Source organism: Ictidomys tridecemlineatus, chromosome 7 (genome assembly GCF_052094955.1).
Source record: "Ictidomys tridecemlineatus isolate mIctTri1 chromosome 7, mIctTri1.hap1, whole genome shotgun sequence".
In the NCBI taxonomy this organism is placed as follows: Eukaryota; Metazoa; Chordata; class Mammalia; order Rodentia; family Sciuridae; genus Ictidomys; species Ictidomys tridecemlineatus.
In genome coordinates this window covers 33,030,229-33,053,515 of record NC_135483.1, presented here as the reverse complement: position 1 = coordinate 33,053,515, position 23,287 = coordinate 33,030,229, and the positions used below count along the sequence as shown (strand labels likewise).

The following is a 23,287-nucleotide window of genomic DNA, read 5'->3' as shown; positions in this document are numbered from 1 at the left end:
GAAGAAAAAAGATTTCTTTAGTCATTTAGGGTCTTTCTTTGTTCCACATCAACTATAGGATCAATTTTCTATTTCTGCGAAAAATTCCATTGGAATTTTGATATGAATGGCATTGAATCTATAGCATTTTAGAGAGCATGGACATTTAACAGTATTAATTCTTCTAATTCATGGATTTATCTCATTTGTTTTTTTAAGACAGTTTTTTGTTTTTGTTTTTTATTTTTAAGAAAGTTTTAAAAAATCTTGTATACTCATTAGCAACCCAACAGGTACAATTAGGAATAAAATTGGGATTTTATATCAAAGGAAATTAATTATTGTCCAAATTACTATATTTGAGGCAGAAAGCCCTTTTATAGATGCTAGCACCTTTAAAGAAAATACTACTTCAAACATTTGACTTTACATTGCTGCTTTGCTAAAAAACAAATAAAGGTTAAAGATAAAAATATATTAGGTATTGAAAGTTAATAAAATCAAAACCCATCAGGGTAAATTCACAGGCACAAAATATAATTCAAAGCATTAATACAGCTAAAACTGTTTTTCTGTATCATTATGAACCTCTAATTGCAAATTACTATACCAGAACTCCAAAGAAGCAGTCTTATACATCAAACTGTCTTTAAAATGTGGCTCTTTCCTACTGCATCATGTTACTACTACACTGATTTTATTCTTCCAGTAATATTGGGGGTATTAATTAGAAATTATATTATTTCTGGCCAACCATAATGGTTATAACTCAAAGGTTAGTTGCTATGCTACAAAAACTTCAGCAATTAGCTTTTAAAACAGAGAGCAACAGGTAATGTATTTCATATGAATGTTAGTTTTTCAATAAAGATTATCCTGTATGCCATGTTCATAGATTCTCCTAACTTAAGTCAATACATGCAGTCATGGGTAGAGCATTCAAGATCTGAACAAAGAAGTGATTGAGAGAGAACTTTAGGAAGGAAGGGGTACATGCCATTGTTCTGTTCTCCTTCCAGGGTCCCTTTTTTTCCCCTCTGTTCTTTTCTATGCCTCTGTAAAGTTCAGCCTCCTTCAAATTGAGGTACCACTACTGCTGTTTGCTCTCCAAGTTCCTATAGCCTCAGCAATAGGTCAGTGATCACAAACATGCCTTCTACATATATATATGGAGAACCTAGGTGTTATGGTTTAGATATGAGGTGTCCCCAAAAGCTCATGTGTGAGACAATGCAAGAATTTTCAGAGGTGAAATAATTAGATTATAAAATATATAACCTAATCAGTGGATTAATACACTGATATGGATTAACTGGGTGGTAACTGAAGTCAGGTAGGGTGTGGCTGGAGAAAATAGGTCACTGGGGGATATGCCTTTGGGATTTATATTTTGTCCCTGGTGAGAGGAGCTGTCTCTCTGTTTCCTGGTTACCATGTCCTGAGCTACTTTCCACTGCCATACCCTTCCTCTGTGATGTTCTGCCTCATTCCATCCCAGAACTATGGAGTAGGCTGAACATGGACTGAACCTCTGAAACTCTGAGCCAAAATAAACTTTTTCTTCTGTAATTGTTCTTGTCAGGTCTGTTGGTCATAGTGATACAAAAGCTAAATACAACACCAGGTAAGGGCACATGGCAGGATACAATACTATATGTCTATACAGTTAAAAGCCATGTATCAAACTAAGAAACTATTAGAAAGAAAGACAGGAAGGGGATGGATTTCTACTATCCCTTCCAGGGCACACTGACAGTGACCTAAGACCTCTCCCTAGGCCCCACCTCTTTAACATGATCTACCACCTCCCAATAGTGCTACAAGTCAGGGGCCAACCAAGCCTTTAACACAGAAGCCTTTGGGGGTCATCCCAAACTACTGTCATACTCAAAATTATTACTTTCCCCTGACTCCATGATCAGTGTAGGAGGGTGTTTTTTGGTTTTTGTTTTTTTTTTTTTTTTTTTTTTCTCTAATCATCACTGAGAGGACCTGGCAGAGCTTCTAGAGGTAAAACTCATAGAAGTATGAATGTACTCTCTAAAGAATAGGCCCGTTGGAAGTTTTAACTCTCAGACTTGTCTATATGAGTCTCTAGCAATTCATCAGTGACAGTTCCTTCCTATCTCTCTTTGTTTTTCAACTACCGTGAATTGAGGAGCTTCCTCTACTGTACTGTCCAGCCATGATTTACTGCCTTGCACAGGCCCAAGAGCAACAGGGCCAAAAGACCATGGACCAAAACCTCTGAAACCATGAACCCAAATAAACCTTTCCTTCTTATAAGTTGATTATCTCAGGTATTTGGTTACAGTAACACAAAGCTAACTAACACAATGCCAGAAGATTATTTTTCTTAACAAGGCCTGCACTCAAGAGACACTATTTTACCAGAGCCTAACCTATTGAGGGGTTTTATCAGCATATAATCAATCTTGGGGAAGGAAAATATCCAATCCCAGTGTCCTCTACCTATACTGTCCCACTGAAGGAGGCCAAAAAACCGAGAAGTACTTGTGAAGTTCAAAGTCCAGGGGCACAGACTCATCAAAACAGATCTAATCCATGTCTGTAGAATGTTTCCCCTTCCTACACATCCTTAACAACACATTACTAAAGTCCGATTACCACAGTTCCTTTATCCCAGGCTATCATATCTAGCTTTCAACCAAAATTTACAAGGCATCTTATAAATCAAAAATCATAGTTTGACCAGATAGAGCTAGCATCAAAATCACACTCAGATATGGAATACATATTGGAAAAATCATACCAGAAAGTTAAAATAACTAGGATAATATGCTAAGGACTGTAAAGGAAAAAGTAGACAATATGCAAGAAAAAAATGGATAATGTAAGCAAAGAAATGGAAATTCAAAGGACGAATGAATAAGAATTGCTAGATATGAAAACACTGTTAATATAAATAAAGAATGCCTTTGATGGGCTCATTTATAGACTGGAAACGGTTGTGGAAAGAATCTCTTGACTTGAGTATATGTCAATAGAAACTTCCAAGCTGAAAAGAGGAAAAAACTGAAGAAGAAAAAAAGAAAGTATAATATCCAAGAACTGTAGGACAAACTACAAAAATACTACATGTATGTAACAGGAATACCAGGAGGAAACAAAAAGGAACAAAAGAAATATTTACAGCAATAATGACCTAGAGATTCTTCAAATTAATGTTAGACAACAATAAGGCAAGACCACTTCTCTAAAATTTCTTCCAGAAGATAGAGGCAGAGGGAATACTCCCTAGCTCATTCTATGAGAGCAGCATTTCTTAATACTAAAGCCAGTCAAAGCCCTACAACAAAATTACAGACCAATTCTCTCATGAACATAGAAGTAAAACTCAACAAAGGATTAGCAAATAAAAATCGTGATTCAGGACTTGCCTATGTGGTGGTGCACACCTGTAATCCCAACTAGTTGAGAGGCTGAGGCAGGAGGATTGCAAATTCAAGGCCAGCCCAGGCAATTTAGGCAATGTAGACTCTTGTCTCAGAATAAAATAAAAAGGGCTGGGGATATAGCTTAGTGGTACACCCTTGCCTAGCGGAAGGCCCTTCTGGGGTGCTAAGCTCTTGGTAAAGCTGGGAAGGAATACCCCTCTTCAAATTCAAGCCTTTCCCCATTTCCATGCTTTGCAGATTTCAAAATTCTTCTGGTTATTCTGTGATGCCCTTCACCCCAGGCACTTAAGTGTGACATTTGTTTTCTGCAGTAGGATGGCTTATCTGGTCATCGCCTCCCTTTAAGTCATTTTGCATTTGTCAAAGTGCTTCCACAAGTTCATTTGCTTCATATATATTTCTGTCTATCTCATGGAGGGGTCCTGCGGATTAGATGTAAATTAATATAAAGGACTTGGCATTACCCGGCTTAGTCCTCAAAAAAACATTAACTATCATTATAAATATTATGTTGTCTACATATTGAAGAAATCGAGACTCTGAAAGATAGGTAATTTACCTGGGATGACGTGTAGCACAGCTGGTACTAAAAACTAGGTTGACTTTCAAAGCAATACAACTTTCTATTACGGTTGTGCATCACTGAAAGTGTAGGGTCTGCTTGGGCTAGAAAGCCCACTGCCACCAGACTTAAAACTTGGTAACCAGATCCCTGAATTAATTTCTTTTCTTTTCTTTCTTTCTTTCTTTTTTTTTTTTTTAAGGACAGTGATATTGGAAGTTATCTGCTGTCCAACTCAGGTCACTGGGGCAATTGACATGGCAGAGCAACTCGGCTCCATTTAAAGGTTCCTGGTTCCTGGAATTTAAAAGTGGGTTCCAAAGGGAGTTGTATTTTGAGAATCTCCAAGAACTTTTAAAAAAAAATATATCCTTCTAGGATGAAGACCTCCGGACAGAGGGCGAGTGAGGGCGCAGCCCTGGGCCTCCGCTACCGTACCCGACGGCAAGGTGCAGGGACTTCTGGGCGCTCAGCCGACCCCGGCGCCCCGACGGACCGTTCTCCCGGGTCGGGTCGGGTCGGGCCGGGCGGGGCGAGCGGCCCAGCCAGGCCTGGCGGGCGCCGTGCGGGCGGGGCCGGGCGGAGTCCCAGGCCGCCGCCGCCGCCGCGAGCCCGGACCTGCCCGCCCGACCTGGCGGCGCAGTCTCGCGGGATCGCTCAGCTCTCGCTCCCCGCGCGGCCCCGGCGGCAGCTCGAGTCCGGGACACTCCCCGGGGCCGTCTGAGGTTGCCGGGGGGACGGCGACGGGGAGGGAGAGTGGCCTTCCAGCGCCGCCCGAGGTGAGGCTCCCGGGCCCCGACCCGGCGGGTGGCCGCAGAGGCAGCTCCTGGGGGCAGCCGAGCGGGCCTCCAGGGATGCGGGGCGGGCTGGGGGCCTGGACGGTTGCGGGGCGGACTTCGGCAGGCTCGGGACGGAGCCGCAGGTGCTGCGGAGCCAAAGTTTCCTCGCAAGTGAGAGCCAACTCCTGAAAGGCGATGCCGGGCCGCCCAGCAGGCCAGGGCCGCTGCTGCCGTGCTCAGGCCTGGGACAGGTGTCTGGGTGTGGGGGCGCTGGAAGACTGCACCTGGCAGTGTTGGGGGGGGGGAACTGATGATTGAAGGTTTGTGCTGTAGGAAACACGAGGTATAGGGGCGAGGTGGAGGAAAAAAAGGAACGCTGCGATTAGGAATAAATGAAAAGGGGTTAATAGAGTCATAAAAATCGTGGTTCAGGGCTCACAGCCTTCCTCCCCAAGGGACCGCCGTCGCCCTCCCGGGACAGATGTGCTCATTTTCAATTTCGACGGCATCATCACTCTCTCTTCACACACACCCGCCCCCATTCCATGAAAACTAGTTTCGCTCCTCCACAGGAAGAATCTTAGAAGTCTCCCTCTAGTTGGCCTTTTGAAAAAACAGGAAAAGTCGATCCCCAGAAGACTGCCACAAAAGCTAGCTTTTTAGAGTCTTTGAAAGTTTAACAACTCCTTAGGCCTTAAGGAATTGCCCTGGGCCTGTTTTCTTGTGTGTAATCAGATTACCAAAAGGGACCCTTAGATTTTATGATTCTATTAATGCCTTTTAACTTGGTCCTATCTTAGACCAGCATTCCTTTTTTTTCTCCAACTCATTCTCTGCCCCCCCCCCATTTTAAACCCATGTTCCGTACAACACAAACCTTCAATCATCAGTTCCCTAGAGATGAGACTTCCTTAGCAAATGATACATTCTATGCCAAAGCAGATGAAAGAGTATTTCGCTAGGATGGAATTTTCCATCGTTTTTCAAATGTTAGTTACCTAGAACAAAAATCTTAACTGTGCACTTTGACTTGCATTTGATTTTATGACAAATGTTTTTATGATAACACCCTCTGGGTTGTTTTTACAGCAATTGACCCAGAACTCATTTCCAGGAAAACAGCTTCCTTCAAATTGGCAAAATAATGAAATGAGGAATTTGAACGTTTTATCTTTGGATGGGAGTCTTCTGATGGTGAAAAGCAATTAATCCAAGCCATGTGGTAAAATCAGGAATTTGAAGAAAATGGAACTGTTCCCATTTTTGTTAATGTGTGTTTTTCTGCCCCTCATAAGGGGGCATAGTCTCTTCACCTGTGAACCAATTACTGTTCCCAGATGCATGAAAATGGCCTACAACATGACATTTTTCCCTAATCTGATGGGTCATTATGACCAGGGTATTGCTGCTGTGGAAATGGAGGTGAGTGGTTCATCATGCTTTTGTTGAAAAATGGTTTATGTTGTGGTCTAAATAAACTCTTTAAACACATCAAAGGATTTTTCAAGTTTGTAGAATTCATATATTGAAAAATCCTTTTGAAAATTAAATCCCCCTACTGACATATTTTGTGTATTGTTGGGTCCTTCTATATTGAATTTGCTTAATATAAGTTGTTTTATCATGAAGTTTGGTTCTGAATGATTTCTAAATATCTCGCACCTGGCAAATATTTTGCTTTTCGAAATTAAGTACAGTAACTTCTCTAGAAATGTGAATTCTGATTTTTTTTTCAATTCAATGAACATATAATCTCTATTGCCTAGACTGAAGTGAAGAAATTTACATATTTTTATAAGTAGTTGTAATGTTCACTTGGCTCAATTTTTCCAAAGCAAATAAATTATTGGAATATGTTGGGGGTTGCAGACAGTGTTTTACTAAAAAGTGACTAGTTTTTAAACACAGCATTTAAGTATTCTTATACTTGTTAAATGAAACCACATATCAGGTGAAGAGCAGAGTGACACTAAAGATTGATTGCCTTAGGTGCCTCAGTTACTTGCCTCTGGTTTAGAGATATGCAAATTGCTGGGGAGGTGTGGGAAGAAAGAGCTACCTGTAGAGACAGGAACCTGCCCTCCCTACAGATCTGTTAGGTTGATAAGTCTCATGAAAGAAAGAGGACAAATGTGCTGTTTTTATAGTCTCCCCCACCCCCCAAAAAAATGGTCTGAGGGTGGTGTCAAGGTTTTTTCCCCTCTCAGGTTGTTTCTAAGAGATGAAAACCCTACAAATCTATTATAGGTACCATTTTTAAAAACTGACCAAGTTTGATTTTGCAGCTTTGAAGGTCTTCCATTGTTCAATTGAACAGCTGACTACTTCATTGTAGATTTCTGTCCAAAAATGGGACAGCTTTTAAAGTAGATGTTATTTTAAAAGATATTACAAACAATGTTACAATCTTTCAATGGTTTTTCAAATCAATGCAATACTGAACAAATGGTGAGGAAAGATTTTCATTGATTTATCGGAAACTTTTGATAGTTTAATTTCATTAAAATAAAATATGTGGTGGGAATACCATCAAGCAATAATTCTATCATTCCTCTTATGATAATATATGTTTTAAAACTCATGTTTCAGTAGTGTTCTACTGAAACTGAGTTTTATCTTAATCTGGTTCCTTCCTGTGTAGTAGGTACATACATTTTAAGTTTGAATGCTAACAATGATTTTATAAGTTCATAACATTTGGACTTGAGTTCCTTATCTAGAAAACCATTATAAAGATAGGGGAGAGATGTATCCCTGCTATTTAAAAAGGCCTATAATTGTAAGACAGTGACAACTATTTTTGTTCCATTTCTATCTTTATAAAACAAAAAAGAGACTTAAAAAAAGAGAAGTTTTGGGCTGCAATTGTGGCTCAGGGACCGAGTGCTTGCCTAGCGTATGTGAAGCTCTGGGTTGGATTCTCAGCACCATATATCAATAAATAAAATAAAGGTCCATTAACAACTAAAAAAATATTTTTTTTAAAAAAGAGAGAATTTTTGTTTGTCTGGTTTTTGGGTTTTATTTACCTAGTTTTTCCTTAGTAGTTTTGTGTCTGGACATTATCAAGAAGGCTTTTTGGTCTTACCTTCTTTATTTGATTTCTTATATTACCAATCTCTTCATTATATAATCTTCACATACTAAATTTTCTCATAGGCTTCACTAATGAACATTTTCTATGAATCACATTTCAGTAGGCTTAAGGATATAAAAGAAAAAAGCCATTAAATAGCATTAATACCAGAATTAACCTGTCTTCAAAAGAAGAAGGGGAATTGAACAGGCAAAATAATATTAACCTGGGTCAAAATTTTAATCTCTATATAATTTTTTGATCTGTAGTTTTGTGCTTTTTCTGCTGTCCCATTCCTATTTGTCCTTAGCCAGCAGCATTCTCTTTTACTTCCTATATTGAATGCCCAAATCCTACAATTTGAGACTTGTAAATGAACCTAAAGATCATGCAGAACTTCTTAAACTCTTTCTTGCCATTAAACCCTTCTCAAGAGTTAATGTTTTAAAATTAAAATAAATAAAATGGGTAGGATTGTAAAAGAAGCCAATTATATTGAAATATACTTCTATTCAGAGCTAAAGTTAAGAACCCCCTGAATCCTACATTTTTATTCAGGTGAAGAAACTGCAGCCCAGCGAAGTTATTATTTGTTCAAGTTTGAGCACTCTGATCTGACTCTGACACAGTGTTCTCTGTCTGCATAATCCATAATGTCATCTTTCACCTTTTTTAAAAAATATCTTTAATCTTATTGGATAAGCAAGATATATTTCCCAAGATTCAGAATATAATCTGTAGGGCTGGGGATATAGCTCAGTTGGTAGAGTACTTGCCTTGCATGCACAAGGCTGTGGATTTGATCCCTAGCACCACCACCACCAAAAACAAACAAACAAACAAACAAAAAAAAAAACCTGAATATAATGTGTAAATTTCAGTCTTTACTACTTCTTTGCAGACTGCATTTAGATAAAAATTAGATGATTTTTTTTTTCAGCTTTGCCTTAACCACAAAGTCTTGTGAGATCAAAAATAAAATCCCTAACCTTCATTCTGTCTTCTCTAGTGGTGCCAAAGTGACCTTGTTAAAATGCAAATGCATGCAGTCCACCTTGGGATTAAAATTCTTTACCATATCCCTAAAGTCAGGGAAATAAAGACCTGATTCTAGAGAGTTTCCAAACTTTTCTTATGGGACCCTGCTTTCTTGTCCCTTCCCACACAGCAATCTCTGATTCAACCAGACTGACCCATTTGTAGAACTCAAATTCATATCACTCTTACTTCTGTACCTTTGCACAGTTTTGTGTCTTCTGATGAGCCCTCTACCTGCCCTTCTGTCTTCTTTACCTCCTCAGTTCCTTTATGTCTCAGTTAAAGCAATGGCTCTTTTTAGTGAGGCCTTCTTTCACCCAAGCATAATTAATAAGCCCATTCTATACTGTTATGACACTTAATATTTATAACACTTAATATACTGTTATGACACTTATATTTATAACACTTAGTATACTGTTATTTATAACACTTAATATACTGTTCTATACTGTTATGACACTTAATATTTATAAGTTTGTATACTTAACATGTTGTATTGCAATTATTTATGTGCCTTTAGATGGTGAACTTGTTGAAGGCAGGGATAGTTTTTATTCATCCTTATTCCTAATGCCTAGTACATTGTCTCTGAATAGTAAATGCTCAATAAAAGTTGAATAAAGAAAAAGTCAACAAAAAATTTTTCTTCCAACTTCTTACCTTCCACCTCTATCCTCTATGTACCTCTACAGTGTTCAAGTGAAAGACATTCTAATATTTTTAGTTGTTTTACATAACTTTTTTTTGTTTGCCTAGCTCTAATGAAATATATCAGTTGAAATTCTCTATTTTCTTTCCTCCATTAGCTCTACATATATTTGTTGGAATTTGTTTAAAGAATTTGATTTTTAACCATTTCTTTTATATGAAGTAAAGGAATTCATCTTTTAATTAGACCATTGGATTATAAACTATGTGTCAGATATGTTTCAAACATTATGCTTGAGTTCTTAAATTAATATTCCAGTCAACGACTAGATTATGACTGTGAGTACCTTAGCTTTTATTAAGAAAATATCTTCTCTAAAGAATAGATTGGGCTTCATTCTTTCAACCCAACTGCCTTTGATTCCTGCTGGTTCCTTTTAAATTAAACTGAATTAATGGTAGAGTGAGTTTCTAAAAAATTGCCTGATGATTATAGCAACCAATTGTGCTTTCTTAGCCACCAAGAATTTCATGTAAGTCAGGAGATCCATCTCATTCTTCTTTTAGCCCTCAGTTTCCATTTTGTGACAACTAGCCTGTTTAGGCATTTGTGGTCATTGTTAATCTTAGAGCTGCAGTTTTCAAATTTTAGTGGCTGTGAGATTGTTAGAAACGCAAGTTTGTTTATTTTGATTTACTGATTCATGATCTTTTCAAAATTGTAAAGTTCAAGACCCATTGGTTAAGAAAAGGGATTGCAAATATTTTCTGTAAAGGGCCAAATATTTCTGACTTTGGAGACCATGTAGTATCTGTCACAGCTATTCATCTCTATAACCATAGCAGAAAAGCTGTCATAGACAGTATATGAACAAAGGAATAGCTGTGTTTCAGTAAAAATTTATTGTATTTACAAAAATATTTCCTAGGAGATATGATAATATGGCTACATAATGGGTTGTCACTAATATAAAAGCTGTGTATATTTTTTCAAATAAACTTTTGGAAAGTTTTATTTAAAAAAAATAGGGGGACCATATTTGGCAGAACCCCACAATACTTGAAAGAAAGTATTTTAAGGATACTGTATCATGTAATAAATGAACATTATTGGGCATTGTTATTAATGTTACCTGAGTTATATGTCATTTACTTTCCACATGAATTTGTTTAAGTCAGGCTTATCACAAGCTGAAAAACTGAAATAATCACAGTTCTTAAGTTTTGTTTCAGATATTGCTTGAAATAAGGGATTTCAGTTTTTTCTTTATTATCTAAAACTAAAATTATTTGTATTGCCAAGAGTTAATTTTCAATTCTGAATAGTAACTTGGCTTTGTGATGAAAAGGATGTTGTACATTCTAAGGCTCCCAAGTGGAAAAACAAATGGCTGCTGGTTTTCCATTGTGTTCCTTTTGTTTCATATCTAGAGCATTGTTTCTCAAATTGTGAGGTTTGACTCCCTGGAGAGACTGATTTCATCCAGAAAAAGCTGAGACTGATCTAGGGAAAACGGAAACAGGAATATTGTATTTTTCCTTTGAATTGCCTTCATTCAGGTCCAGGCAAAAGCAAAGTCATGTATTGTGTTTGGAACAGCATGTGGTCATTCCACTTTTAAATAGTCTAAAGAGAAATAAGTCAAAATAAAATAAAATAAAAGGCTTTCCTTTCCACCTGTTAATATGTACTATAAAATGTTTCTATTCAATTCAAAATAAAAGGGTGGAGAAAAACTAGATCAACAGACTTCTAGAAAAAAACTTATTATCCAGGGATTTTAGGCATTTTTTTTTCCAGCTTTTTAGAAGAATGCAGTGGACCCATCCTGATCTCACCTATCATCATTCCTCCATATTCTCTACCCTTGTGCCCAAATACATAAAGGGAAAAAATGTTGAGTGTGATTAACCTGTTTTCCAGGGAATATAATCTAAAAATGACTGTAACTACTCTGAAAGTCTAATATTAGTCATAAAAAATGAAAGTCACACTGAAAAGTGTTCCAAGTTGGTATTATAATAGCTGTCATTGGTGTTTTAAATGTAGAACTGCAAGCTTACCTTCCTTTGTGGTGTTCTTTTGCAAATATAGGGAAAGCAACCTGACTGCTTCCTCTGAATCTACATAATAAAGGTAGACACATTTGTGAACTGAAAGGGTGATATTTCTTCTGGAAGGCTCTGCTGATAAGCACAGAGTTTTATTCCTTTCCTTGAAGTGTTCCAACGCCTAGGTTGTTCTTGTTATGCCCACAGGAGAGCTTGTCCACAAAGGGATATGGATAATGTGAAAGACTGTTTGTTGTGATCATTTCCCCTCTTTGAGAATGTGACATGTAGATAATGAGACTCTATTATTATAGTATATATATTTTTCATGTGTTCATTAATATTTGTTGACTGTGTACCTGAGTTCATAGCTTTAATGTGTACCTAAATGTGTAGTTCCTACAGAATTGTAGCTTTTCAAGTTATTAGTTCTAAACTAAAACATTGACTCTTTACTAAATAGATTGCTTTGTTGTATCAACCAGATAATATGTGTATTTTGTCTGATTTCCAAAGAAAAGTTCTTTGGGGAAAATAATTTAAAATATTTAATGTTCCTTGCCAAGAAATTTAAAAAAAAATAAGTCTTCCATTATGGAAATATTGCAAATTCCTGCCTTTTCTTCTCAGTCTCAACTCTAATTTTCTTTTTTAAAAGAAGCTGACTTGCCTGAAATTTATCAAAAATTCCTAAAAACATGCAAGAGTTTGCACCACTTTTTTATACAATAGTCCATTGATTATCTCAAAGAATTTACACTAAACTTATGTAACCACTTTGCCTTTGTTTGCTCTGTGAAGTGTAACAAAAAATATTTTAGGACTCTTTAGACTTCAGTGGGTCTGTGTCTTGCTAGAGCTTTGTTACTTTTTTTTGTTCAATCACTTTTTTAAAGATTTCTTGACTTCCTTTCAATTTTTATCACCATCACTAAGAGTCAACTTTGTTGTTGATACCTTTGTAAAGCAAGTAGTAAGGCATTTACCATTGCATGGGATTTAGTGGGTATGATGACCAGGGTAGAAAGCATAAATCCTGAGCTGAGAATCAGATACTATGAAGTCACTTGGCCTTCATAAGATGACTTACTTCTATGTACTGATGATTCTGATTTGTGCATCAGAAAACTGACAAGTGTTTATATATCTTGTATTCAGGATATATAATGTAGGCAAGACACAGCCAAGATGCTGTTACAGACCACTCTGCTTAGACTCCATTTTGCATATTTTTGAAAAATCAAACACATTTCTTTTTTTAGTCTCTCTCAGTTAAAATCCTAAAGTCTTTCTCTTTGGGATATTAATGCCACCAACCCCAGTACCATAGTATGGTTTCTCCCATGAACATTATAGCACGGGGAGCTTGATAGTCCTTTCCCTATATATATCACTGAGACCAGCTGGTGTTCATTTGTTCAGCAAATATTTGAATGCCTAAATCAATAAATATCTGAGGCACCATTCAGGTACTAGACATACAATAATGGACCAAACAGACCTCTGTGCCCTCATGGAATTTATATTCTGGTAGAGGAAATGTAAGACAATCTGTTTTTGTTATAAATAACACTTTTAGCTCTATTTTTTAGCAAAAAAAAAAAATATTAGATTACTTTTTTAGCCCATGTTTATTCATTTCCAGAAAACACTTTCAGACCTATTTAATATTATTTTGCTCTGGTCATTCCTTTGTTTATTTTAAGTCCTTTAACTCTAACAAAAGGAACCTCCTTTCCTTATATTTTGACTTAATTTAATTTTCTTCTTTTTCTGCATCCTTTCCACCTAAGATAGGGTTTAGCAGAAAAAGAATTGATTAGAGATGGCAAATTTAATAAAAAGAAACAAGGAAAAGAGAAAAGAATTGAAGAGTAGTGCTCAGCTCATAGACTGGGCAGAATGGAATTCAAGCTCACTCTAAGGAAACTAGCTACAACTAAGACCCTGATACAGGAACAATTTACTTGGGGACATTATAAAAAGGGATTTTTAGTGAGAACAAATCTTGGATGGAAGGAACCCAGGATCTTAACCTGAAATTAGATAGTTGGATGATCTTCTGGTTAAGGGCTTAAGGTTGGTTGCTTATTCTGCTTCTGACAACTTGACTGCTCTGCAATAGCCAGATCAGCCACAGGGAGAATTAAATTGCCCCCCACACACACACACTTCTTGCCACCATTTTTTTTTTTATTACAAAGCCTAATAATCAAATACTGAATAACTAGAGAAAAGTCTGATTGACATCCACAGAGTAGATTATTGATCTACGTGTGTAAGACCTTTTTCTGTATGGAGGGCTTTTGGTTTGCATTTATATGCAACAATATTTTTATATTATAGGATCATTTTGGAGAATTCACATACTTCTTTTCCAGACTCCTAATCTCCAGTTCTTCAGTTTACAAAATTTCTATCTGGTTATACTGTAAGCTGTATCTCTTGAATCAATGTGACTTCTTATATCATACCACCTTTCTCGCAACAATGTAGAAAAGACATAATGATTGAAATTCAGCCCACTAGTATAACCTCTGAGTTATAATCCTACTGCAGTTCACACTTGGCTGGGCCACCTACACTAGGCTATAATTATTTCCTCTTCAGTCATTTGGTCCGAGGGAACTCTCCATGAAGCCATAGGTGTGTTTTAAGGAAAAGATGGTAATAAGTCTTAAAGACATAGGTAGCATGTCTTTAAGATCTGCTTAGCTACTTGCAGATGGAATGCTATTGTATATATCTGGCATCATGAATGAGCAGGTAAGTTCGATAATACCTTGTCCATGAGAGGTAGCTTGAGTTGATCTCTAGATGTTTTATTATTGTGTTCAGTTTCTATCAGAAACTAGTAGCAAAACCAAGATGAGAAGACTCTTTTACTTATGTAGGGTTAATCTCATTTGCATTATATCATTCTATGGCATTTAGGGTACATGTCTATGGCTTTATATTTATGTCCTCAATATGATGGACCATTATAATGTCTTGTGAAATGAGCTCTGACAGTAATATTGAGACACAGAGCTGAAGAGCTGTTGTCATCCTAAGGCAGTGCCTCTCAAACTTTGGTGTGCATCAGCATCAACTGAAGGGCTTATTAAAAAACAGATCTCTGGCCCTACCTCAGACTTCTTAAATCAGTATGTCTGGAATGGGAAGGAGAATTTGCATTTCTAACAAATTCCTAAGGGTGCTGATGCTGTTGATTGAGGACCACTCTTTGGTAATCACTTTCTAGGGCAAGCTGGCCAAGATGTGCCACTGTCCTTGCTGGTGAAAGCAAATTACTTTCAGAGAAAAGAGCATTGGTCACGTTAGAACTGCATACAAGGTGGAGGGCTATACTGATTTGTCTACAGTAGAGAGACCACATCTAGAAAAGCACTTTCACCATTTGATTACTATTGCTTCAGACAATTTGTTAACAATATATCCACTTGCTCTAGAGTATTAAAATGGGCAGGTGAATATGTTTTTATGGTGTCACTATTTTGGAAAATCTGCTTGATCTGCAATATTGTTTTTGATTTTCTGTCTTATGGTCAGGGGAACCTCTAATGGTTTTTGTTTGACCCCTCCTGCCATAGTAACATCCAGAAGACCAATATGGTGATTATGTTTTTTGCTAAAGACAACTATTTAAGGTATACATATTTAGACTTGAGAAATTAAAGTGAGTTGGATTGGGAGTGTCCCACTCAGCCCCCATCAAAAGCCCACTTATCATCTGAATATTTCAAAAGCCCTTTGTCTGATGGCTAGCACATTGAATCTAGAATCTGAGAAATAAAGCCTATCAGTATATATTAACCCCATCTAAAAGTGTTTTTTTTTCCTTCCTTAATATAGAACCCTCTGAAATCAATCTCAACAGTGTCTTACCACTAATAAATACATAAGCCTTTTTTCCATATTTGATTTTGACTTGACCCTCCTAGGGCATGCTGGGGTGGAACTCTAGATATTGGGTGAGACTTTGAAGGGAAATATGGAGCATGAAGCTATTTTCTTCTTACAGAGTAAGTCTTTCCAATGAGGAGGATCTGTCTTGAGGATTGTGGGTTCACAGTACTGTGTAAATATAATACTCTGAATTTCATCACACATCCTTACTTCAGAACTCGGTCCCACTGCTTCTGAACCATAGTATCACCAGATCTCTTATGAGTTGTGGGGTGCATTAAGTTTATATAATTGGCAACCTGCAGGATCAAACTGCATTTAGTTTTCAACTTCTTTAGTCTTGGATCCTCTGAGTACTTATTTTTACTCCACACCTTGACTAACGTGGTGGCAGGCAGTCATTTGACCTCCCCATAGTGTTGCTTTCACTGGGTTCTAAAATGTACTTAGAATCTAAGAGATTAAAAGGATAACTCAATTTACTGTTTTGCTCTAAATATTAATGGCTGATTACTGATTTTAGCCCTATGTTAGGGCAGAAATACAGTCCTAAAATTCCCCCATTTTGCTGAAGTCACTGACATACCATGTTTTGTGCAACCTCCACACTAATCAGTCTTCTTGACTACAGATAACAGACATGAATTCTGGCTAATTTAAACAGAAAGTGAACAGACATACAACAGCTTTTAAAATTCACAGGGAGGCTGGACAACCAGATTCACAATATGTGGAGGGTCAGAGGAACCAAAACATACACTATCATATTGGTTTGTCACCAAGGCCAATGCTGTTAGACACTTTCTGAATCATTGTCACTAGATACTTATTTTGGCATTGTAGGGAGTATTGATCCCTCTCCAGATGACTCAAATAATATGTTGTACCTGTTCTTTACCCAATGATCTCCCCAAGAATCTCAATACCTGGAGCATCTAAATGGCTAAGTCTATATTGTTGCCAATTGCATCCCTAGGTTCCTCCTTAGCTTCTATAGCATCTCCCCTGCTTTGGAATTCCCCCAAAATAGGATTGCTGGGCAGATGGAAATGATAAGTGTAAACTCTAGAGATCAAAGTAAGACAGAGTTACCTACCTGAGAGAAAATGTCATTATTATCTATAGTTGATTTGAAATTTAGCTCTAGTCTGTTACTGTCTTCATAAGCTCTTGAGTCATTGGTGTCCTTAGAGATCATCCATTAGTTTGTGGCTCTCATTTTACTGATAGATACTCTGAGACTCTGATACAGAAACTTTCTATCAGTGGAGGCACAGGTAGTTAAAGAGTACCTAGAACTCAGTTAAGATTAAATACTAGCATTATTTCCAGAAAAAGATTATATAAAATGCTTCATGTATTTTGGTTCTCATTATCCATTTATCTTTATGTTTAGCTTAGGCTATTTTTCAGAATGGAGATATGAATTGCCTTCTCATTTGCCTTCTTCCTCAACTTGGCCAGTACTAATAATATCATTTCTAGGGATTTCTGCCAGAGACTGATCATTTCCTTGGAGGAGTGTACCTTTTATTTCTCTGAGGATTAAAACTGTAATTAATAGTACTATTTTATTTATTATTAAATGGTAGAATCACAAAAGCAGTATTGATACTTTTTGTTGTGGTTAGTTATTGGATGAGTTGTTTTGAGAATGAAATACAAAACCAGGAATTCATAAGTGAGATCATGAAGGCACAAGATAAGTAAGAGAGTTGAATAAGATGTCTCATGAGGGCTGGGGTTGTGGCGCAGTGGTAGAGCACTTGACTAGCATGTGTAAGGCACTGGGTTTGATTCTCAGCACCACATATAAACAAAAAAATAAATAAACAAAGGTCCATCAATAACTAATAAAAATATTTTTAAAAAGATGTGTCACGAAGTGGGAAGAAAGGGAACAGACTGGATAGATCAGGAAGTTTTAATATTTGCTCAATTTATAAGTTTAATGCACTAACTATGCTAAATACTAGTGTAATAATCTGATGGATTTCAGAGTATAAAACTATATGGACATAAATATTGCAGTAAGTTGGGTTAGTAGTCTTTGCATCTAAAGGTTGGATTCTGAGAAGGGTACCTAGTATGTTTTGTGGATGAACATTGATTCCTGTTAAAATTTTTGCTTCAAAAGATTAGAGCAATATGTTCATCTAGTTTATGTTTTCAACTGATTGATACACTAAATTCAATAATAGGATGATTCAATATTTAAAATGTCATTGTTTGTTTCTAAATTATTTGCTCAAAATTACCTGCTTTAGGAGATATGTGCATTATCTGGAATGATGAACATAGTTTGAGGGGTTTTTTTGTTTTTGTTTTTTTGGTTTTTTTGAGAAAAAGGAAAAAGAAGGTTGCTTAGCAGAAGAAACATAGGGGACTCCTGTCCCAAGAGCTGTGATTCTGCCCATCAGCAGGATCAGGGTGCTTTTAAAGAGGTGGTTCAAAGGCTACTTTCCACGTGTTCTCTGTTGGAGTTGTAATTCACTTGTTATTTGGGAGATAAGTCTTTTCTGGGATCTTCTGGTGCCATCCCCAAAGTCTGGATTACTCCATTCCTATGTTGGGTAAGTGCTCAAGGACAGATAACTCCATCTAGGATTGGGAAGAAAGGTAATCCTGTTTCCCCTGGTATTAGGGAAGAGGAGTGTAGTTTGAGGTTTTAGAGTCTGATTTGTGACCTGTGAATTATTGTTTTTTCAAACTGGAGAGTTTCTTTCATGTAAAAGATTTCCAGTTCTCTTGATATCTTTTGTTCCCCTCATCCTTATTGGCATTTTTGCCTGTCCAATGCTTTGGGAAAGGGTGTTTCTCAGGGGAATTGGTTGGTGCTTAGTGTAAAAGTTCAAGAGAACATCCTCTGAAGTCATGTGAGCCCAGGTTCATATCCTATTTATGCTGCTTACTTCTTTTTTTTCTCAGCCTCAGGTACCTTGTCTGCAAGGTGGAGATAATAACATCTATCTCACAGGGTTGTTGTAAAAGTAAATGGTATATTAAAAAACGCAGTGCCTCACTTATGGTAAGTGCTGAATAAAGCAAAGCTCTGATTTGTTATCAGCATCTGTAGTCTTGCTAAAAGCAGTGCTGGACCATGAATAAGGATATCAAGATTCTAATCCAGAGTAGGTTTTGGAATTTCAGTAATAATTCCCAATAAAAAATTGGCTTCAGTTTTTTCACTTACAATCTGAGGATTTGGCTTATATCATGTTTTCAATCTATGGTCTCTGGAGGTGCTTTGAGGTCATTGGTAGTGAGGGGAACAGTGAGAGGTTTCTCTGCAGGAAGGGCTTCCTCCTCAGCCAAAGCAGCTGTGCTTTTATTTATTTAATAAGTCAGGCTTCTTTGTAACCTCTTATTTAAAGAAAATGTTTCTTGGCAAGATATACATGTACACATGGATACACACAGACACTCTGAAAATAATTGGTCCTAAAGGTCTTCTTGGGTTCCTTCCAAGAATTTTTTAAGTCTGTTAGTTTGCAACAAAACTTGGAAGTTAGTGACCCAACTGGGTCTGACACAAAGACATGTTTTGTTTGTCCCACACATGTTTTAAATGTGTAAATTAAAGTGCCCAAATCTAATCACACAAAAATTCAAGTTGTTTTCTTGTGAAAGCATGGATATATGAGACAATTCTGTGCCCATCTTTCCAAATAGCATCTTACTGGAGTTGAGTGGCAGATGCTACCCAAAACCCCCATTGTCTTATACCCCTTCGAATCTATCTGCCTGGCCTATGAAGGACTTTAAGTGTTCAATATCTGGTTTATCCTCTGCACAGTATGTGAACGTCGGCATTATTGGATTAACCAACATTAGCACTCCAGAGGAATTATGCAAGGGAAGTGGTTCCCATTTTTGTCCCATAAGAAAATTGTGTTAGTGTAGCAAAACTACACGTTTCTTTCATTTTGCCAGCCCTTGAACTAGAAAATTTAGTTCTTAAATGCTGAACATCAGTTTATCATGAGTATTGTAAAATGTCTTCTGAGTTGGAAATAAATACAGCATGTTTTAATTCTTTCTACCAAAGAATCTGATTATCAGATACTCAAAAAATTTAGGCACTAGACTTTTGGGGGACAGTAAATAAAGAAGTAAATGAAGTTGCCCATGCCTTCCTCCTCCACTTCAATCCCAAAGGAGAATACTTGCACAGTTGGGCATTCCTACCATCCCCAGGATTTAAAAAAATTGAGAAAAGCACTGTACTGTTTGCTCTTCAAGGACTTCTTGTTAGGTAGCAAAGGCTTGGGTCTCTGAATATCATTCGAATAAAAGAGATACAGAATACCAACTATAGAGGACAGGTAAAACTTCCATGGGTCCAATATCCTCCAAAGCTATTCTCTAATTGTGTGTGGGTTCTGTCTGAATGCACCCTTTAAATCAGATTTGTTTATTATAGTACTCTAATCATATTTAATATTTATTAATTTTTGCCCATCTTTAATTTACTAAGATGTATTGAAATTTCTTGTTATGATTATGAAATTGTCCATTTAAAAAATTTATATATAACAGCAGAATGCATTACAATTCTTATTACACATACAGACTACAATTTTTCATATCTCTGGTTGTATACAAAGTACATTCACACCAATTTATGTCTTCATACATGCACTTTAGATAATAATGATCATCACATTCCACCATCATTTCTAACCCCATGCTCCCTCCCTTCCCCTCCAACCCCTCTGCCCTATCTAGAGTTCGTCTGTTCCTCCTGTGCTCCCTCTCTCTATCCCACTATGAATCAGCCTCCTTATTATCAAAGAAAATATTTGGCATTTGTTTTTTTTTTTGGATTGGCTAACTTCACTTAGCATATCTTCTCTAACTCCATCCATATACCTACAAATGTCATGATTTTATTCTCTTTTATTGCTGAATAATATTCCATTGGGTATATATGCTACATTTTTTAATCCATTTATCTATTGAAGGGCATCTAGGTTGATTCCACAGTTTAGCTATTGTGAATTGTGCTGCTATAAACATTGATGTGGCTGTGCCCCTGTAGAATGCTGTTTTTAAGCCCTTTGGAAACAGACCAAGGAGAGGGATAGCTGGGTCAAAAGGTGGTTCCATTCCCAATTTTCCAAGAAATCTCCATACTGCTTTTCATATTTACAATCCCACCAGCAGTGTATGAATGTACCTTTTTCCCCACATCCTCACCAACACTTATTGTTGTTTGTCTTCATAATAGCTGTCATTCTGACTGGAGTGAGATGAAATCTTAGAGTGGTTTTGATTTGCATTTCTCAAATTACTAGCAGTGATTAACATTTTCATGTATTTGTTGATTGATTGTATATCATCATCTGAGACGTGTCTATTCAGTTCCTTGGCCCATTTATTGATTGGGTTATTTGTTTTTTTTGGTGTTTGACTTTTTGAGTTCTTAACTGAAGAGATTAGTGCTCTATCTGATGTGTGAGGGGTAAAAATTTGCTCCCAAGATGTAGGCTCTCTGTTCACCTCACAGATTATTTCTTTTGCTGAGAAGAAACTTTTTAGTTTGATTCCATCCCATTTATTGATTCTTGACTTTAATTCTTCTACCAAAGGAGTCTTATTAAGGAAGTTGGGGCCTACTCCCACTTGATGGAGATTGGGGCCTACTTTTTCTGCTATTAGATTGCAGGGTCTCTTGTTTTATTCCTAAGTCCTTGATCCATGTTGAGTTGAGTTTTGTGCATGGTGAGAGATAGGGGTTTAATTTCATTATGTTGCATATGGATTTCTAGTTTTCCCAGCACCATTTGTTGAATAGACTATCTTTTCTCCAATCCATGTTTTTGGCACCTTTGTCTAATATAAGATAATTGTAATTTTGTGGGTTAGTCTCTGTGTCCTCAATTCTGTACCATTGGTCTACCAGTCTGTTTTGATGCTGTAAATACCATGCTGTCTTTGTTACTATTGCTCTGTAGTATAGTTCAAGGTCTGGTATAGCAATGCCACCTGCTTCACTCTTCCTGCTAAGGATTGCTTTAGCTATTCTGGGTCTCTTATTTTTCCAGATGAATTTCATGATTGCTTTTTCTATTTCTATGAGGAATGTCATTGGGATTTTAATTGGAATTGCATTAAGTCTGTATAGTGCTTTTTGAAGTATAGACATTTTGATAATATTAATTTTGCCTATCAAGAGCAAGGTAGATCTTTCCATCTTCTAAGGTCTTCTTTGACTTCTTTCTTTAGGGTTCTGTAATTTTCATTATATAGCTCTTTCACCTCTTTTGTTAAGTTGATTCTCAAGTATTTTTTTTTTTTGAGACTATTGTAAATGGGGTAGTTTTTGTCATTTCCCTTTCAGAGGATTTATCACTGATATACAGAAATGCCTTTGATTTATGGGTGTTGATTTTATATCCTTTTTTTTTCTTTTTGCTGAATTCATTTAATAGTTCTAGAAGTTTTCTGGTGGAACTTTTAGGGTCTTCTAGGTATAGAATCATATCATTAGCAAATAGTGCCAATTTGAATTCTTCTTTTCCTATTTGTATCCCTTTAATTTCTTTCATCTAATTGCTCTGGCCAATGTTTCAAGAACTATGTTAAATAGAAGTTGTGAAAGAGGGCATCCCTGTCTGGTTCTAGTTTTTAGAGGGAATGCCTTCAGTTTTTCTCCATTTAGAATGATGCTGGCCTGGGGCTTAGCATAGATAGCCTTTATGATGTTGAGATATGTTCCTGTTATCTCTAGTTTTTCTAGTGTTTTGAACATAAAACAGTTCTGTATTTTGTCAGATGCTTTTTCTGTGTCTATTGAGATGATCATATGATTCTTATCTTTAAGTATATTGATGTGATGAATTACATTTATTGATTTCTGTATGTTGAACCAACCTTGCATCCCTGGGATGAATCCTACTTGGTCGTGATATGCAATCTTTTTGATATGGTTTTGAATTTGATTTGCCAGAATTTTATTGAGAATTTTTGCACCTATGTACATTAAAGATATTGGTCTGAAGTTTTCTTTTTTTGATGTGTCTTTGCCTTTGTTTTGGAATCAGGGTAATATTGACCTCATAGAATGAGTTTGGAAGTGCTGCCTCTTTTTCTTTTTCCTGAAATAAATTGAAGAGTATTGGTATTAGTTCTTCTTTAAAGGTCTTGTAGAACTCGACTGTGTATTTTCTTGGTTGGTAGACTTTTGATGGCATCTTCTATTTTGTCACTTGAAATTGATCTTTTTAAATTATGTATATCATCCTGATTTAATTTGGGCAAATTATATGACACTAGAAATTTGTGAATGCCTTCGATAGTTTCTATTTTATTGGAGTACAAGTTTTCAAAATAATGTCTAGTTATCTTCTGTATTTCTGTAGTGTTTGCTATGATATTTCCTTTTTCATCATATATGTTAGTAATTTGAGTTTTCTCTCTCCTCTTCATTAACATGGCTAAGGGTCTGTCAATCTTATTTTTTTAAAGAACCAACTTTTTGTTCTGTCATTTTTTTCAGTTGTTTCTTTTGTTTCAATTTCATTGATTTCAGCTCTGATTGTAATTATTTCCTGTCTTCCACTGCTTTTGATGTTGATTTGTTCTTCTTTTTCTAGGGCTTTGAGATGTAATATTAAGTCATTTACTTGTGGACTTTTTCTTCTTTTAAGGAATGAACTCCATGCAGTGAACTTTCCTCTTAGAACTGCTTTCATAGTGTCCCAGAGATTTTGATATGTTGTACATGAGTTCTCATTCATTTCTAAAAAATTTTTAATCACCTCCTTGATGTCTTCTGCAACCCATTGTTTATTCAGTAGCATATTATTTAGTCTCCAGG

At 36.6% G+C, this 23,287-nt stretch overlaps 1 protein-coding gene across 2 annotated transcripts in view; it reads left to right on the top strand.

Annotated features, from left to right (window-relative positions):
- Positions 1-4,598: 4,598 nt before the first annotated feature.
- Positions 4,599-23,287, top strand: part of Fzd6 (frizzled class receptor 6) — a 39,204-nt gene continuing 20,515 nt past the window's right edge. Inside the window, exons 1-2 of one of the 2 annotated variants that reach the window (XM_078016833.1) lie at positions 4,599-4,739; positions 5,829-6,161. In XM_078016833.1, the coding sequence (XP_077872959.1) occupies positions 5,985-6,161 (177 nt within the window). In that variant the 5' untranslated portion in view covers positions 4,599-4,739; positions 5,829-5,984. Of the gene's footprint in view, positions 4,740-5,828; positions 6,162-18,470; positions 18,494-23,287 lie in introns of those variants that run through there. The other variant, XM_078016834.1, reaches the window with a different exon arrangement.